General features: G+C 35.2%; 1 protein-coding gene across 2 annotated transcripts in view; it reads left to right on the top strand.

Moving 5' to 3' along the window:
* The window catches only part of CDH7 (cadherin 7), a 130,344-nt gene that overhangs the window by 67,884 nt on the left and 46,120 nt on the right, over window positions 1-16,340 (top strand). For both annotated transcript variants that reach the window (XM_082355190.1, XM_082355191.1), the window contains exon 6: window positions 1,717-1,904. In XM_082355190.1, the coding sequence (XP_082211316.1) occupies window positions 1,717-1,904 (188 nt within the window). The remainder of the gene's footprint in view (window positions 1-1,716; window positions 1,905-16,340) is intronic.

Raw genomic sequence — 16,340 nt, 5'->3', positions numbered from 1 at the left:
CTGAGCTCCCTTATGAACAGATCTTAAAGCTAATAATGTTAAACAAGGACACTTTCTCTGCAAATATGAGTGCCACCATGTTTTCCTTCAAATGCTGCTTCTTTAGATGTTTTATTTTTATTTTACATATTTTTAATATTTATATTGTTGTACAACAGACATTTCAATACCTCCTGGCAAAATAAATTACACTAACTTTAGCATTAAAAAAAAAAAAAAGAAAAAAGAACCTATCCTTAATTGTGTCCTTGATGGCTTACAATGGGGAGGAGAGGAGGATTGAAGAATTAAACAAAACGAAACAATTAATGCGATTATATTTGGCTGATAATAGAATTAGCTGTTTCTCTTTAACTACAGTGATAAGAATTGACACTTAGAATTTTTGTGGTTTCAGTTGTCATGGTTTGATAAGATAGAGCATGGATTTTCTAGCTTACTAGATACTCCCCTACTTATTAAAGTGAAGGAAGCCAAAAATATGTCATTATGTTTTTCATTTTGGCTGGGATTTTTCTCTTCCATTTAGTTACTATTCTAACCTTGAAATTTTTGGATTTTCCTAAGGACACTTGTAGATATGTGAAAGGGTCGCTCAAAAATAGTAAGTATGTGTTGTAATCATTTTTTAAAATCAGTAACAATTTATAAAACATAGAAAATTGCAAAAGCAGTCATTCTTAGCCTAGAATGTGGTCCCTTCCTATGGATACATTTTCCTTTCTCTGTTTCAAAGAGAATCCTTTCTTTTCTCTTCATAAGAAAGTGCAAATGCACCACTGTTAGAAGCCAAAAGGAAATGGAAAAAGGTGGAGGAAGCAGGAAAAAGTAGATGATTAGAGGAAAACGGTGAAGGGGTGTTTCCTAGTTTCAAAGGTGAAAGGGTGTTTCCTAGTTTCAAAGGGATGGTTGGTGTACTTCATCTGCCTCCCAAACTGGCTTTTTAAAATTTTTATTTATTTATTTATTTTTTGGGGCGGGGGTGTAGGGGGAAGTTGAGGGATGGTGAAGAGTTTTTACAAAAGAAAGTTTAAAAAAGTTACTATTCCTTTTTTGCTTCTCTTTCCTCCTGTTCAAATAACATTGCCTCTGCTCTTGTACCATTGTGCCGCAAATCAGTTCTACATCCAACTCACACAAATAATTTTTATCCTCGGTAAATTTATGAGCTAAAAGAAGACTAATATTGACTTTCATCAGCTTCCTTGTCCAGTTTTCTGAAACTTTTGCAGCAAAAGATACTATTATGGAAATTCCAACATTGAGTAATCAGAACTATTTAGGCTTGGTTTTTGCCCATTTGAGGCCTAAGCTATACTATTTTAATTTTTTAATATTCAATATTTATATTAATTGCATTTTAATTCTTTATAGTCAATACTCAATGTTAAGTCTATTTGTAATTATTTGAAATGTATCTTTACTATTAAAAGTAGCATATTTCTCAGCAGTAGAAATACCGGAATGGAAGATCTCCTCATGCCTTTCCCCAGGCCATCTATTTCTGCTCTTACTTATTGATTATTATCTAATTATTTCCATGAAATTTCTTGAGGCTGCATGAAATTTGTCATTTGCCTCTTATTGCTTTGTTATCTTCTTTATCAAAAAATAAAAACAAATTAAGCAAAGATGGTGCAGAATAGCCAAATAATTAAATTTTTATTGGTTTGTTTGGTGTAAGGTTTTGTTCATTTATTGTTTTTAATTTCACAGGGTCGTACCAGTATAACGTCCCAGAATCATTGCCGGTGGCTTCCGTTGTGGCCAGAATTAAAGCTGCCGATGCAGATATAGGAGCTAATGCTGAAATGGAATACAAAATTGTGGATGGTGATGGATTCGGGATTTTCAAGATTTCTGTTGACAAAGATACACAGGAAGGAATCATTACTATACAGAAGGTAATATTTATTTTTGTTTCCTGTGAAGGTAATATCATAGAGATTATTGAGAAACCTTGTCTGCTCTGATGGAAGAATGTGTTAGACACATTGAATGGCTTTATGGGACCACTGTTATTTTTAATTTTAGGAAAAAATGCTGTGCATTTATTTTTACGTGTCGGGATTGTAGAGAAAATTGAGTAATGTGTAACTGATACACTCTATCAGTTCTATTCTCTGAGCAAACCCACAGCTGTTATCTATAGCTCTGTAACAGAAAAGCATACTGGCAAATGTGCTGTTTTAAATGACCTGCTTGGCGAGATGAATATTCTTTTTTTTAAATTAATTTTTATTGGAGTATAGTTGCTTTACAATGTTGTGTTAGTTTCTGCTGTACAGCGAAGTGAGTCAGCTATATGTATACATATATCCCCTCTTTTTTGGATTTCCTTCCCATTTAGGTCACCACAGAGCAGAGTTGAGTTCCCTGTGCTATACAATAGGTTCTCATTAGTTATCTATTTTATACATAGTAGTGTATATATGTCAATCCCAATCTCCCAATTCATCCCCCCCCGAATATTCTTCTTTGTTGACTATTTTAGTAATGAAACCCTAAAATCATCCAAAAGCCTTTGTAAGCAACTAGACAAGCACTCCACATACATGAAAATAATATACATAAACTTGGAAATAGAAACTGAAATGTTGTAGACTAGCTACATTATCAGCCATTCCTTTTTAATATTTATATTAACTGAAGTATTTGAAAAATTTATACAAAGAGAGCATGGAAAGTTGTGAAGCCTATCATAATCCTTTAAAAAATAAGTGCAAAAGAGATTTTAAAAAATCTTTCTAATCCAAAATAGACTATTTGCCAAATTAGCTCCCAACACTGATTAGATATGGGGGAAAATGAGCTGTTAACTCCCTTTGATCTGTATAGATGTGATCCTTGACAAATGTTAAATTAAAAAAAAAAAAAAAAAGTCAAAAGGAATTATTCCAGAATACAGTCTTATTTTCTCAAATGTTTGAAATACTAAAAATTAAAACATATATGAAAATACCCACACTCAAGATACTGGGATTTTATGCCAGTGTGACAATCCAGGTGTATAACTCTGTAATTAACACTCCTCAATAATTAACACACACCAATAAAGAAAGTTATATTTTAGTTGTTATAGGAAAACATATGTTCGATTTCAGGCCAATGGGCAAAACATTTCTGCAATTATTTCCAGTGGACAGCTGCTGTTTTAGCTCAGCTGGTGACAATCTGTCTAAAAAAAGTTTTAATAAGTAGGCGAGGCCAACTCTTGGTAAAATGTTTTGTTTTGTTGTCTAAAATAAAAGGAATGCACTAAGGTGCAATGCTGCTCAAAGATTTCAAAGATTCATCTGAAATCAATCTGCTCATATTCCAGAAGTTTTAAATATATATTGAAATTATTTTATTGAACACATAGGTATATTTCATATATTACAATGAGACAGCATAAATCATTGAAGAAATATATAAATACAAATATATATGTATTTGATATGAGATATTTGATTCAGTAATAGAAAAAATTTTATACTCAATTCCTTGATATTTCTAGAAGTTTTAGAGAATTAATTGTTTAAAAAAAAAGCTATAAGAAAACTGGATAAAAGGCATTTAATCTCACAGCATAAAACTCATTAGAAAAACTACAAGGTAAAAATTAATGATAACTTACAATGATATAAAAGTCACATAAATAATTATTACTACTGTTCTAGGTAGTGGTTAATACCTGCTAGGATTTATCTTGAGTAATTTAAAGCCTTCTTAGTTAATTCTCAAATCTCATGAAGGTATTATTAAGCACAGTGAACATATGGAATCATTATAGAATGTCCAACAAAAGAAAAAATGGTTAAATAATTTTTGATATTTCCAAATTGTAGAATCTTGTACATCATCAAAATGATGTGGTGACATTGTCTTAGCATATTAACTAATATGGGAAATGATTATATAAAATATTACTTAAAAAAAGCAGTATCCAAAATTTTACAGACCCTTTGTTTCAAATTTTCATTTATATAGAATGAAGATTGCAGGAAAATGTTAAAATGATAACAGTAATTGTTTCTGGATCTTCACTGTTTTTCAATATATAATAGGCATTCATTATTATAATTACAGTGTTACTAGATTCATAAGAGTATTATTCAATGACCAAACCAAAATATATTTCATTAACAGTACTGTATGATCTACTTTTAGTATTGATGAAAACTCTTGTCCAAATGCAGAAATATGTCACAGAGATGTCAGTCACTAGACTGAAATTTAGTGTGTTGTTGAAGCTCTCTCAGGTATTGAAAAAGACATTGTTGTCCTCTGTCTAATGAATTAAGATTCAAAAACATCCCAAATCCTATAAGCATTTAGATTAATGGATTTAAAAAATTTTTGATACTAGAGATTTCTACCCATGCACAGCCAAGTGAGTGATGTTTTGTACCTAATAAATGCCCAATAATTGGTAATTAAAAATATATCAATCTGTCATTATATGGGAAGTTAGCTAAATGTTTCAATAATTTCATATGCTAAATATGAGATCAAAACTGTGTTATTTTCTGTTTAAATTATTGACAACGAAAAATAAGTTTTACTTTCTCCAGTGGCTTCTAATAGATGAATACTATCTAATTTTTATTGTTTCTCCTCCTCTGTTTTCTTATATAATGTCAGTGATTGCCTTTGGATAATTAAGCACACTCAGTGTACAGGAAAATCTTGAGAGACAATGACGGTGGAAAATTTTACAATTTTACTGTTGTGGCGTAAATAACCAGTAAAATATTTAATATTTAATGAAGAGAATCTTGTTCACTTTGAACTCTATAAAGCATAGAACCAAGTCGGATAATATCTACATAGAAATAAGTGGAAATAACACCTCAGCGTTTTCTTCACGCTGAAAATCTTTAGTGTTAGCAAATGTTGCTTCACACTTTCCTCCTACCCTGTCTCTCCACACAGTTCTGCATAAATAATAGATATCGAGGTAATTACGTGGTATACATCAGCCTAATTTTTATTTCCAAAGCTCCCTCCACCCACAAACTCCTTTTTAAAAATTACAGTTTTGCATTTTCCGCTCATATATTCCAATGCCTAACCAACCCAACACAGAGTTCTTACCGATATTGAAATAAACAAACATAAAAAGTGGCTTCTCTAAGAGTTAACTAAAAATACTGGAAATGATATATTGGGTTGGCCAAAAAGTTTGTTTGGGTTTTTCTGTAACATCTCATGGAAAAACCCAAGTGAACTTTTTGGCCAACCCAATATTTACTTTGCAGTTCAAGCTTTAGTGATCAGTGAATTTTTTTCACTTGGAAAACTTGCTTATGGTATTAGAGGTTAATCTAGTTTTTAGATGAAAAAGTACTGTTACTTTGTAATTTTTTAATTTTTGAGCAGTTTTTTATGAATTTATTCAAAAATGCAATTCACATTTTATGTGCAGTGACTACACCTAGCACTGTACCTTAGTATTAGTTTTGCATTAATCCAGGGCTTCTCCTGTTTAAATACCTCAAATAAGGCTCATATTCCAACTCCTTACATGGACATCTAAGAGCTAGTTTTGGACCCCTAGAATTATTTAGACTTAAATTTACCAGATACATATCCCACTATTCCTAGTTTTATTCAAAGATCTAGAGTAGACACTAAGCCACTTTTAATTCCTAGAAGCAACATAAATTTTCTTCTGGGTCTTCAAACGTTCCCTCCTGCAGGACTCACTTATGCTCCGCTCCTGTGCCCACTTACTGTTGTTCATCTTTTAAGATTGGAATATTACTCCCATTCTTCCTTCTTTAAACCAAATAATTAAATAGGGGAAGTAAAATTGTCTGTACCACAATTTGTTTTTCTTGATCAGGGAAGGGTGTGTGTGCACGCATGTGTTTCCCTTCAGTGTTGGGAGCTGATCTAGTAAAAATGTAATACCGTGGTTTTTTCATAAATTTTGCTGTGATCCCAAAGATTTGGGCAAATATCTAAGTCTCTGTAGAAGTTTCCGAGAGAACCCAGGCCCCATTTGCCAGCCAACTGGTCGGTCCCACCTAGTCTCTCAAAGATTTGAACATGACCTGAGAAAGGAGTTGCGTAGTGGATGGATGACGCTCTTCCCCAGGTAGACAGGGGAAGGGAGACTTTCTTATGGAGGTAACCACCTGTGCAGAGCTTTGTCATGTGAGATAGCACGTTAAGCTCAGAGAACTAGAAGTAGGGCCATTTTACTGGAGCACAGTGTGGGAGGGGATGCTGGCACGAGATGAGGCAGTGTAAGTGAATGGGCTCTTTATGCCTCCTTTGCAAGGCCACTGTTACATCTGTGTACAGTGCTTTGCAAATGAGAGTGGATTACAAATAATAAATATTAAAAGGTATTTTACTTTCAGCTACAATAAAATATGCTATGGAATAGAACATTATATTTGCTAATTTCTCTTGAACCCTTATTGTTGGGACTGTGATAATTGTAATTCAAAGCATTTCTTTTCAAAGCACTGAATTTTAATGATATTTATTTAAACATTTATTTAAAATATTATCACTTTCCTGGCCACAGTCAAGTAGCACACTTTTTTTTTTACTGTTAAGTTTAAAGCCTTAAAGTCTTCTCTGGTTTCTTTTCTTGTCCCTTCTTGATCCATAATAGATCTTGTCTCTTTGTTTTTTTGTTTCGTGTTTTTTCCTGCTCTCTTTGGCATTACCCTAAGGTTGGTTATCATTGCTTCACTCCAAAACGATCTTCATTGTTCCTGAGCTTTTTAATTTTTAAATCTATCCTTTTTTTAAAAAAATTGCTGTTCAAAACTCAACACTATTTTATTTTTTATTATTCCAACTAGTTTGAAAAGAAGCTACTTTATACTAAGAGATTAAGACAGAGTGATACAACAAATTGAAAGGAAGTGGTAAAATAATCATCAGTGAGGTTATAGATTTAGAAAATTCTAAAAATTTATTGAAAAATTATTAGAATTAAGGAGGGCTTTCAGTAATGAGAACTACAAAAGTAAGTTACAAATCAGTAGCTTCATTATAGCTCATGAGAACGTGTGTATGAGCTCTGGTCTTCAATCCAACTGTACGGCTTCAGCCCACTAGAAGTTGTGTGTGGAATATCCATCCCTCTTGTCCGTATCCCTAAACCTTCCATCTTAAAGCAGTGTGATCTCACAAAGGCAATCTTTATTCCCAAATCCAAGCGCTTTTCCATCATGAAGCCAACAGTATCTTGATTCTCAATTTCAGAAGAGTATATTTGTTTACATTTTTTTTTACCTAAACTCTCTTTGGAGTGTTTTTCTCAGAATGAAGGAAGTCCTTTCTGAAGATTTGCTGATTCTCTCTGTTAAGAACTAACAAGTACTTACGACAGTCAAGGACAGGATTTTGATTTTCAGTTCTACTTATCAAGATTTCAGTAAATGGGGGTCTATATTCCATTCCAGCTAAAACATTTCCAGAGACCCCTCCGAGTGAGCAGAGTCTGAGAAAACATATATGAGTCCCATAAATTCAGTATTCTTTTCATGACCAGATAATAGTAGAATCATTTGTGAAATCTAGAATGGATTTCTGAATCTGAGTCACAAGAGCATTCTGACTAAAACCAAGAAATTCTGAAAGAAGACAAATGAAGCCTTCTTCCATTTTTCTCAGAATATTTTAAAATTTTCACTGAGATAAACTAGAGAATGCTATGGACAGTCCATAAATATGAACCATTTGTTCATAGGTTTTCCAGGCTCTCCTGACTATAGGAAAACCTTTACAACCAGGCACTGCTAAGATGTTGATGAGCTTTTTTGTTAAAGACATAAGTATATTTGTTCTGATGATGTGTGTCTCAGAGTATTACTTCACATTTGGTTAATAGAGTTCCTATGTCCATTTAGATAGTCATTTCTATTGGAATTAAGTAATTTTGTACCTGTGAACCATGCTTGATAATCATCTGAACTTATTTTCTCCCTACTCTATAGTATAATAAAACTTTAGTCCATTGCTTTTTCATAAACAATGCACTGTCATGGTTATAATGAGATTTATTCCAGTTTGAGCAAATTATTATATTTTGAAACACCTACATATGCTGTACTTGCATAGGGTGAACTTAGGAGCAGGGAGAGAAGAACAGAAAAACAATCTTTTTCTAAAACATATGCTAGAAAAAGAAAAAAGTACAGAATTGTAAAAAGTTATCTTCAGGTATGCTATTATTGCTCCAGTGTCTTATATAGAAATATAAATTCTGCATATGACCAAATATGCAGAATCCACAAGGCTAAAGATTTGTATAGATGTTACCATAGAATTATTTTTTCAGAATTCAATTATCCTTTCTATACATTAAGAATAGACGTGCTTATATATTTTAGGTATTTTTTAAAATGATAACAAAACCACAGTGTTAAACCGTTAAAACAAAGTACAGTCTATTTCTGTGGCCATTTCTGAATGATTTGATGATAACCTTTATAACCAGTTTTACACAGGGCCTCAAAATTCACCAAGCATAAACATAAGTATTATCCCATGTGAGTGAAAACTGTGTCTTTCTTTCTACCTAGAATTCTTTCTGTTTACATTTCCCCATCATAATTTACAATGTAGGAAATTTAGTCTTTTATTTTTCCTTTGAGGTATGGCAATCTCACCTTTAATGTACTTCAGTTTTCAATGTAAGACCTCAGTTGGGATTACCTATGGAATTTTGCTTCTATAAAATACATTACTACATAGAGTTAACAGTACAGTAAAAAATGAGCATTTTTCAAAATGCATTTCCTATGAAGGATAAGTACACATCCACTTTCTGGCACGGGGATGGTTTGTACGGTGGCTGATATCATACTGTCAAATAACATATTTAAGCTTCTTCAGGCCCATTCTGCTGTGCTATCTTCATAATCTCCTCATATTCCATACCCTAAAATAAGGTTGAATGAAGTCAAAACCATCAAATAATAGAGCATTGTTGGGGAGGTCTTGATAACGTGGCCTCCATTCCCTGTGGGAGAGGAAGGGTTAGAATATGCCACGTCCTGTCAAACTTCCACTCAGCTGCACAGATTTCTGAGCTCTGGGTTTGCTGTCTTGTTATTGAGATGTCTCCTTTGTCTGCTGCTTGCGGTAATTCCCAGAGTCAAGTATGTATTTCAGTATTTCATAAATGCTGTTGATGTGTGGTAGAGGAAAATGAAACCAACAACATTTCCAATTTATTTTTCTTCTTTTCATTGCATTTTTTTCTTTCAAAGATGTTATTTAAGTAATCCTGCCTCTGTGGATGCACATTTCTCAAAATGGAGCAAAGATATGTCTCCTTTGACTGTGAAAAAGCATACATTTTGGATTTTAGTTTTAGATTAATACAATAACTCTAATTTAGTGAATGTCTGAATTTCAGATTATATTTTCCAATTTGTTCAACCCATTGTTACTGTGTATATATAAGTGGATCCTAACATCGTTTTAATCATCATGCACATGGGTGCATGTGTATAGACTGTTCTCTACATATTTTGAGTATAGTAAACGAGTATAAATTTACTCATTTTTGAATAGTCAAGATTAGAGATGAATTTAGGGTCTTAAAAAAATAAGATAGCAAAACTCTTTGAAGAAAGTTGATAGTAATGTGAATGTCAACACATGCTAGACTTGATCAAAGAGACTAAGACCCTGTTCCTTAGGAGTATTTTCCATTTTCTTTGATTTTGGCAGTTATCAGAGCAATCTTCTCAGAATATGTGTATGTCAAAGACATATTCCAGTGAGCCCTTCATGGTTTTTTGTTTTATTTTGTTTTGTTTTGCTTAGTACAAGTCACAGATAATGCACAGTTTTCCTTATTTCTGTCTTTTTCCACGGTGTGTTGTTTCTTAGATTAGTTTCAATGGGTAGGATTCCAAGAAAGAGATATTTAAGAAGTAGATAAGAGGGGATTTAGTGATTACCTAAGGAAAGTTGGAGAGAGAATTTAAGGATAAAACTAATGATTCTAGTATGAGTAGCTAGATGAAAAATGCGCTGTTCCTTTAGAATGGGAGTGTGGAGGTGATTAAAATGGTTTGGAATATATTTGCATTACCTGTGATATCTAGAAGGTCATGAATGAGGGTTTGTAGCTTAGAGGAGAGGTCTAGAGTACAGACTTAGGTTTGGGAGTCATAGCGTATGCATGGCAATTAAAATGAAAGGGACGACTGAGAACATCATGGAGCATGCATATAAAACGAGGGAAAGAATGCTTTAGACATTACTTGGTGAAACTGACAAATTTAAGTTAGGGCAGAGAAAGATTCAGAAAAGGCAATTTATTGTATTCTTCCAGGATTAAGGTATCTTAAGAGAATTTAAAAATAACTGATCAACAAAGCAAATAAAAATTCATATTTAGATCAATAAAAAGAATTGCATATATTGTCAGTAGAGGGAGGGGATTGATGGATCCTGGAATCTATGTTATATAGTAAAGACAGGACATAACCAGTAAGGGAATGATAAGAGTCAAAGGCCTGGAGTTCAAGGAAATTTCCACGTCTAGATCTGATCTCTCTGCCACTAGTTCACTTGGTCATTTCAAGTCTGTTTTGGTTCATTTTCCCTGGATATGCAGCCATCCCATGTCAAAAAGTGAAGTCACCCACTTTTATTCTCTTCCTCTTTGTGATGGTATCAGCTGCTACCTAACAAGTCATCCCAAAGCTGGTGCTTTAAAACATTATTTCTTTAGGTCGTGATTTCACGGGTCAGCAGTTTGGTGGGGCCTCAGCAGGGTGGTCTTCCGAGGGCTCACACATGGGTCAGAGGTCAGCTGCTCGTGAGCTTGGTGGATCTGCCTCTGTAGAGGTGGCTATGTGTCTGCTGGAATGACAAGAGGGGCTGGAAGTGTGCCTTCCAGCAGCCAGCAGCTAGCCTGGCTTTGTTCCCTGAATGGCAAGAACAAAAGCTCCATGGTCTCCTGAAGCTGATTTCCAGAACCGACACAACATCACTTCCACCACATTATATTGATCGAAGCAAGACCAGGTGACCCAGATTCAAGGAGTGATGGGGGGGTGGAAATACATGAAAAGAGAGGAGCTATAAAATATTGTGGATACTGTGAAAGAAGAAAAAAGATTTTGGGTCCCAGCTCTGCTCCAGAGAAACTAAAAAACCTTCAGGTTACATTTACGTGAAGTGGCAAAAGTAAGGGTGAATCTCAGATCCTCTGACTTCCGCTGTAATCTCCTCTCCACTGTCAGCATTACTCACAAAGTAATTGTGTGGATCAAGATTAATTAATAGTTGCCACTATTTGATAAAGGTCCCCAGGAAAGCATAAACTAAACTGTCTTTGGGTCATAATCTGGATTCAGCTTCCCTGAAAATGATCGAGACCCTTTTCATGGAAGTTCCTGGTCCAGTCAGTAGTGCATGCTGGGAAATACGGACCTCAGTACAGTAAGGGAATCAATCTGAGCTATACTGTGAACCAGGTTTTTGATGTTAGGCAGGAATATAGTCATTTGCAAGGCTTGTTTTTTATCTTCTGCTTATAGAATCCAAACAGCCTACCTAAATTCACTCTTAGAACTCTAACCTGCACAGGGTAAGGACTATATAAATGTGTATTGTTCATGGGAAATACGTTTAGCCGTTTATGGTACTGCCTCTTTGTAGACAAGTGCAATTAGCAATTTGAAATGTGTGTGCATTTAGTTGGTGGTCATAGAATTTTTTTAAAAAATTGTTACAAAATGGAGATGTGTTAGGATACCTGCTTGAATTGCTTTTTAAAAAATATTCAGTGGTCTTTATATCTAGGTTAAAATGTTAACGTAAGTACTCTTGGAGGTCAGAGGGCACTCGTGGAGCTAGATAATGGAAATAATAATTCCTGATATTTGTATCCTTATTTTATTCCTAATAGCTTGACATAATTTAATGTCTTAGGCTTAAACATTTCTGCAGTTACTCATAAACTGGACCCTTTCTCAGAGTCCCAGTTTACCTGTAGAGCACCAGATACTTTCTATGTAGTGGAAGTGATCTTTGCAAAATGTGACTGTTTGTATCAAGCACCTGAGAAGCAGCTGTGCTAAAGTATGGTTGTTTTTGAAAGTTAAAATAATGACTCTCATAAAAATGTAAAATGGACATGGAGACACCCAGTAATTTTTTACTGCTTATTCTAAATTTGCTTTTACTCATTTTGCTATTTTTCAAATAATTTATTCTTAGAATTTTTTTTTCTTTTTTTTCTTCATTCAGCAGTCAGTGAATCTCTGTCCTATCTAAGACAGTTGTTAACTACTTGTAACAACTGGTAACCTACCTACCTACCTCTGTAAGATTATACATTTGGCTTCTATCATAGATCTCAAAGCCTAGCACAGTGAGACAGACATGAAAGGGTCAGTCCCTTGTAGAGGACACCCACAGAGCTGGCGAAACTTCCAGAGGTCTTCTCCCCCTTAACGCCTGAGCCTCTCTGAGGGCCATTATATACATAATTATTACATATATATATAACAATTATGTGTGTGTGTGTGTGTATATATATATATAAAACAATTTAGAACACATCTTTCTCTTCCCTTCTTCCCCATAAAAAAATAACTTATTGCCCAAATCTGGATATAGGTTTTGTGATTCGCAAAAATTTCAAGACAGGTAAAAGCTGCATGCTTCTGATAAAATCACTTGTAGCTGTGAAAGCAAAAATGTCACTGGACAGAGTTAAACAAGTAAGATAGACCTCAAGGATATTGCAGTTAGGAGAGAGAGATGAGAATTCAGTCTAAACTGAACTCAGGTGAACAAAGGCCTGGAGAATTTTTTAAGAGCTGGAGTGTCTCTGTGTGTGTGTGTGTGTGTGTGTGTGTGTGTGGAATGGGGGCAGGGGTGTAGGTGACACTGTGTTTGCTTTACCCAAAGGAAAAGTAAATTTTCTTGTATTTTCATGATAGCAGGTAGTTTTGTAACTTGGAGCAAGACTCTTGCTGAAGATTGGTTCTAAGAAAAGGTAGGTCAGGGGCCTAGAGTCAGGAAGAAGCCTGTCTACATTTAGTCAAGCTGACAGAGATATTAAGGCCTTCTTGGGCATAACCCAGGGACGGGGGGGAAATAAAGGCAGTAGTGCAGTTGTGCATAATAATGGCGTTTTTTGCTTTTGGAAAGTACTTAGGGAAAAACTTTAGAATTCTTGTTGTATTTAAAAGTACAAAATTGTTCTTTGCTGAGATACCTTGTCCAAGGTTGTAGATTGCTTCTAAGGTTCTGGGTAGTAGATTTATTTAGAATAAATTAATCATAAAGGGAAAGTTATGATTGTGGGTTCTTTTCCATTGGTACAGTTTCATTTAAGCCCATTTACGTAGGAAAAATTATTTATATTGATTTGATCAAGAAGGGAGGATATTGAAAGCAACAGAGTATATGCTTTGATCCAAAAGAGAGCTGGAAGCTCCAGAGAAAGAAATGCTTTTAAAGATGATGAATGGTCTCAGTGCTTTTGTACAAAATCAGTATTAAACATAAGACACTATATACATAGTCTCACACACACACACACACACACACACACACACACACACACACACACACACACACACACACACACACACACACACACACACACACACACACACACACACACACACACACACACACACACACACACACACACACACCCCGATGGTACCATGCCGTAGTTACAGGAACAGAAGGAAGAATTTCCTGAACGATGTAACTTGGATCAGTCCCTGAAACATCAACAACAGCATTGGCCCAAAGTACAAGATCTAAAGGAGGTCATTGAGCTTAACGACAGGGTGTTTGGCTATAGACCAGAAGGTGAGCTATATGGAGAAAGAAAAATGCAGTGTAATGATTTTATTAAATGAATTCAAGATGATATTTTAACTTAGGTTTTTACTATTGAGGAAGCTAAAAATGGCAGGGGGTAACTGATGAGTCTCCACTGTTTATGATAGTTAATTGTTTTGAATGTAACAGATGAATATTATAAACTGACTTTGCCAAAGATATAGGCCGAGGTGTCATGGGGGAAACAGAAGAGAAGGACATAATCTTTACTTTCCATTTGATTTGCTCATAATCTAGCCGGAAATCATGGCACTAATAATAGTATAGTAGTAACAGCAAATGCTTATACAGTAATTACTCTGTGTCCATGACTGTTCCAGATGCTTTAAATTTATAAATAATTTACAGCAACCCTACTTACTTGGTGAGGTAGGCAGATACCTAGATGTGATAATGCCATACACCATGAGGCCCTAATTGCTCTTAGAGTTTGAACAATGCCTGCTTGTTCTAGCAGAAACGGCATGGGTAGTGGACAGATGTGGCTTGGAATTCACGTGTAATGTGTCTGCCCCTAAGTACACATAAAATTTTGGGCTTTCACTGGAGCTCTTTGCTATTAGTTTCAATAATACCAACCTTCTTCTGTCTTTTATTTTTTTTTACTTTTTATTTTTTTAAATTTATTTATTTTATTTATTTATTTTTGGCTGTGTTGGGTCTTCGTTTCTGTGCGAGGGCTTTCTCTAGTTGCGGCAAGCGGGGGCAACTCTTCATCGCGGTGCGTGGGCCTCTCACTATCGTGGCCTCTCTTGTTGCGGAGCACAGGCTCCAGACGCGCAGGCTCAGTAGTTGTGGCTCACGGGCCCAGTTGCTTCGCGGCATGTGGGATCTTCCCAGACCAGGGCTCGAACCCGTGTCCCCTGCATTGGCAGGCAGATTCTCAACCACTGCGCCACCAGGGAAGCCCCCTTCTGTCTTTTAAAATGCACATTAAAGATGTGTTTAAAACTTTTTTTTGGAGTTAGCTCTCTATAAATATAAAGAAGTTTTATTTTTAGGTGAGGGGATTATGAGATCACTCAGAAAGAAGAAGATAGCTGGTCTCCAAAAGATTTCAGTAAGAAAAATGGCAGACAAAGTTACATGAGAAGGAGGGAGCAGCAGGTGATACAAACTGGAAGGGACAAAGTGTGCTGTTTATAGGGAATAGTTCATTTTAATTGTAGTGAAAAAAGGTGGGAGGAAGAGGGATGAACCTCTGATCTGGAAAGAGAAGCTTATTATTTGGGGCTCCTTAGACCACGGATTGGCAAATAACTGCCTGCCTGTCTCTGGACAGCTCAAAAGCTAAGGATGGTTTTACATTTTTAAGTGACTGAAAAAAATTAAAAAAAAAAAGGATACGTGAAAGTTAAATAGAATTCAAACTTCCATGTCTGTAAACAAAATGTTACTGGCACACAGCCAAGCTAGTCCGTTTACCTGTGGCCGAGGACATGGTGCCTGCAGAGCCTAAATATTCACTGTCTGGTCTTTACAGGAAAAGGTTGCTGACCACTGTCTTAGTTATAATGCTTACTGTTTTAATCCTAAAGTTCATCATCCTTTGATGGCAATAAATTTCAACAACCCTATTTGATAATTTAGGAAAGAATATGCCCAACAAGCTGCTTTCTCTTTCAGCATCTCTGACATAGATGTCACTTGACAGATGAAAAAGCAACTTCTCTGTGGCATCACTAGTTTGGGTCAGAGTGACAATAATTGATTTCAGGTTCTTAATAATCCTACATATTTATTATCTTGTGAGCTGCAGCTTGAACTGTGTTTTGGTCAAATTTCCAAATACATCTAGTCTCCAATGCTATGTAGTTTCAAGTATTGAATAGAATCTGTTTAGACATTGCCTTTATTTCCTTCCCTTTCCTTCTTCTTCGTCTTTCCCCAGTTATTATTTTAACTTTCTTTCCCCGGGTATAACCTTGCTCATTAAATCTAATAGTTATGGAATGTATTGCTTTTGTAGAAATCAATAAGAAAGAGAAACAGGAATTAACATTTTATTGCAAAAGCCTTTTCTTCAATTTGCTTAACAGTCCTATCCATCACACCACACCCCTCTTTGAAAACTAGTCTGGCTTATTCTGGTTTGCTCTGAAAATCATTTTGTGTGGCACTTCCTTCTGTCTGGAGTCTTGATTCATAGGCTTTCATATGAATTCTTTTATTGCTCGATTTTCAGAATAGCTTTTAGGCAACCAATCATCACGCATGATCCTGTGTTTCTTTATGACTTGGCAGCATCCAGATGTCTTTACTGCATGTTGTTGACTTTTAGACACATTTAAAAAAAAAGTTGCCATAAAATAATTGCATTCATTTGTGCAGTAAATGTAAATTATTCTTTCATAAGTCAGTCAAACTTTTACTTGAATACAGAAAGACTTGCTGTCCCTTTGGTAAACCTGAATGAATACATTAAAAGTTGTGGTTTTGGACTTCCCTGGCAGCACAGTGGTTGAGAATCAGCCTGCCAAGGCAGGGGACACAGGTCT

This window comes from Balaenoptera borealis (genome assembly GCF_965194805.1).
Source record: "Balaenoptera borealis genome assembly, chromosome: 14".
Classification (NCBI taxonomy): domain Eukaryota; kingdom Metazoa; phylum Chordata; class Mammalia; order Artiodactyla; family Balaenopteridae; genus Balaenoptera; species Balaenoptera borealis.
This window is presented reverse-complemented; position numbering and strand designations above follow the sequence as displayed.